At 50.5% G+C, this 3,037-nt stretch overlaps 1 protein-coding gene across 6 annotated transcripts in view; it reads left to right on the top strand.

Annotated features, from left to right (window-relative positions):
- The window catches only part of KIAA0100 (KIAA0100 ortholog), a 29,612-nt gene that overhangs the window by 15,728 nt on the left and 10,847 nt on the right, over positions 1-3,037 (top strand). For all 6 annotated transcript variants that reach the window (XR_002830899.1, XR_002830898.1, XR_002830901.1 and 3 more), the window contains exons 25-26: positions 809-966; positions 1,246-1,452. Coding sequence is in view for 2 of the 6 variants with exons in the window: in XM_023759563.1 (XP_023615331.1) it covers positions 809-966; positions 1,246-1,452 (365 nt within the window). In the remaining 4 variants the exon portion in view is untranslated. The remainder of the gene's footprint in view (positions 1-808; positions 967-1,245; positions 1,453-3,037) is intronic.

Below are 3,037 nucleotides of genomic sequence, written 5' to 3'. Positions count from 1 at the left end.
GTAAGGGAGAGGGATAGTTAGAAACATCAATGAGAGAGAAACATTGATCAGCTGCCTCCTGCACACCCCCTACTGGGATGTGCCACAACCCAGGTACATGCCCTTGACCGGAATCGAACCCAGGACCCCTCAGTCCGCAGGCCGACGCTCTATCCACTGAGCCAAACCAGCCAGGGCAGAGATACTTATTTCTAAGACCTGGGGAAGGAGAGGCTAGACCAGCCGTGGGCAAACTACGGCCCGCGGGCCGGATGCGGCCCGTTTCGTACCCTTTTATGTAATGATGTTTACTTTGAATTTATATTAGTTCACACAAACACTCCATCCATGCTTTTGTTCCGGCCCTCCGGTCCAGTTTAAGAACCCATTGTGGCCCTCGAGTCAAAAAGTTTGCCCACCCCTGGACTAGACCACAATAGCACTGATGGCAAGAGAGTGGTTTCATGTGGAAAGGAGTGGTCGACAAACAGCATTTCAAATAATTGGGAATTAAAAATAAAGGAGCAAAACGGGGGGGGGGGGGGGCTGTGGAGATCCTAATCTACAGGTGGATATGCCTAAGAGAAAAAAATGCTACCACTTTACATAGTTTCTCTTGGGAATCTGTTATTTTTATTAAAATTTAGGGGGAAATGAAATGATAACCCTTACTTTGCCCTCAGAGGTTAAGGGGCGGAGTGGGGTGGGCTGGAGTTGCAGATTAGGGAGAATACGTTCTAGCCCTTGCCTAGCTAGAGAAATTGAAAGATCAGTTTGGATGTTATCCCTTTGAAACTGTGACTTTTCCCGCTTCCTGTTTCTCTGCCAGGTGCTTACATGTTGCAGAAGCTGATTGAAGAGACAGATAAGTTTGTAGTGTTCACAGAAGATGAGTCAGGTGTGAGTGACCAGTTGTGTGGCATTGCTGCCTGCCAGACGGATGATATATATAACCGAAACTGCCTAATTGAGCTGGTCAACTGCCAGGTATCATCTCTTTACCAGAGCACTTGGACACTGGGTTAGGTCATAATCATGTGTTCACCTTCCCCTACCTCTAAATAAGAATGGGTGAATAAAACTCCAAAAAATCATTCCTTCCAGCAGGTATCAGGGATGATCACTCACTACAATATCTAAAAGCCAGTAGAGTTCACTCAGTAGGCCAGAATTAGACCCAGCTGCAGTTACTGGTACACTCCTCTAACTAATCTCATCTTTCCTGGTGGCTCTGGTGCTATGACTCTGCTTCTGTCTCTGATATAGATGGTTCTTCGTGGAGCAGAGACAGAAGGTTGTGTCATTGTGTCTGCTGCTAAAGCCCAGCTGCTGCAGTGTCAACATCATCCAGCTTGGTATGGTGACACATTGAAGCAAAAGACATCCTGGACTTGCCTGCTGGATGGCATGCAGTACTTTGCCACCACTGAAAGCAGCCCCACTGAGCAGGATGGCCGACAGCTCTGGTTAGAGGTTAGTCAGCAGGCTGGGAAGGTCCATTACATCCCTTTTTCCATAATTGCCCCCTTCCAGCAGAATAATTACAAGAATCTTGACAGTACCTATTGCTACCAGCTTAGCAGAAGGATGATTACACCTTAATGTAGGAACTGTAGCTCTGATCTGTGTCTGTGAATACACAGATTTTTATTTATTTTTTTTTAAATCTCATGCTGTTCTTTTCATTGCAAGAGAAATTCTCATTGCCCAGCACTAGAATAAAATGGGTTGGAACTTTTTTTACTTTTGAAAAGGTTATTGACCCCATTAATAATATCACACTAATCAGCAGGTAGCTTGAAAACAGGCAGTAAGTCAGAATTTTATTTATTTATTTTTTTAGAAGTAGGAATTTATTAATTTATTTTTGTAGAGAGCAAGGGAGAGGGAGAGAGAGAGAGAAATATCAATGATGAGAGAGAATCACCAATAGGCTGCCTCCTGCACGCCCCCTACTCGGGACTGAGCCCGCAACCCAGGCATATGCACTTGACCGGATTCAAACCTGAGACCCTTCAGTCCGAAGGATGATGCTCTTTCACTGAGCCAAACTGGCTAGGGTGTAAGTCAGAATTTTAGATAAGCTCTCTGTCTTTTCTCTGATCACTCTATTTAAAAATACATATATACTATAGGCCCAATGCACGGATTCGTGTACTGGTGGGGTCCCTCCGCCTGGCCTGTGGCTCTCTGACATCCCCTGAGGTGTCCCAGATTGTGAGAGGGCACAGGCCAGGCCGAGGATCCCCACTGGTGCACGACTGGGCTGGGGAGGGACCTCGGGGGAGCTCCAGGGTGTGTCCGGCCTATCTTGCCCTGTCCTGACCGGGGCCGATTGTCGGGGCCCAGGAGGGACTGCGGGAGGGCTCCAGGTGTGTCCGACCCATCTCGCCCAGTCCCAATCGGCTGGACCCCAGCAGCAAGCTAACCTATTGGTCAGAGCATCTGCCCCCTGGTGGTCAGTGCCCATTATAGCTACTGGTCGAAGAGTAGAACGGTTGCTTAGGCTTTTATACATATAGACTAGAGGCCCGGTGCATGAAATTCATGCACAGGTGTCCCTAGGTCTGCTGGTGATTGAAGCATGAGCATCTGGCATGGAAGGGCAGGTACCAGCTGACCTCTGGGTTCTGTGCAGCACCTGGGCCCCTGGGCCCCCTTCACCTGAGTCATGGCGTCTGAGTCCCCACACAGAGATGTGGTGAGCACGGCCAGACGCCACGGGCCGGGGCGCAGCATGGGCCTCTGGGCTACCCAACGGCGCCACATGGAAGCTGGGCAGGCAGTGCGTTCTCTCCCTACCAGCCTCTCAGACTGGCTCCTCAGAACACATGGGGAGCCCAACCAACCGGCCCCTGCAGTCCCAAAGGCTGTGGCCTGGCTCACCCGGAAGAGGCTGTGCAGGTGTGGGGCAGGCTCCTTGTGGGCACCCCACACCTGAGTGTGGGGGCTTCCCCATCGCGAGAGCCCTGGCGTCCCGGGGAAGGGTAGCAGGGGGAGTGAGAGCGAGCTCGGTGGACACCCCGCATTCTCACCGCACCTCAGTCCCTGTCACCCC

This window comes from Myotis lucifugus, unplaced genomic scaffold (genome assembly GCF_000147115.1).
Source record: "Myotis lucifugus unplaced genomic scaffold, Myoluc2.0 scaffold_157, whole genome shotgun sequence".
In the NCBI taxonomy this organism is placed as follows: Eukaryota; Metazoa; Chordata; class Mammalia; order Chiroptera; family Vespertilionidae; genus Myotis; species Myotis lucifugus.
Note: the sequence above shows the minus strand (reverse complement) of the source record. Positions and strands in the feature narration are given on the sequence as shown.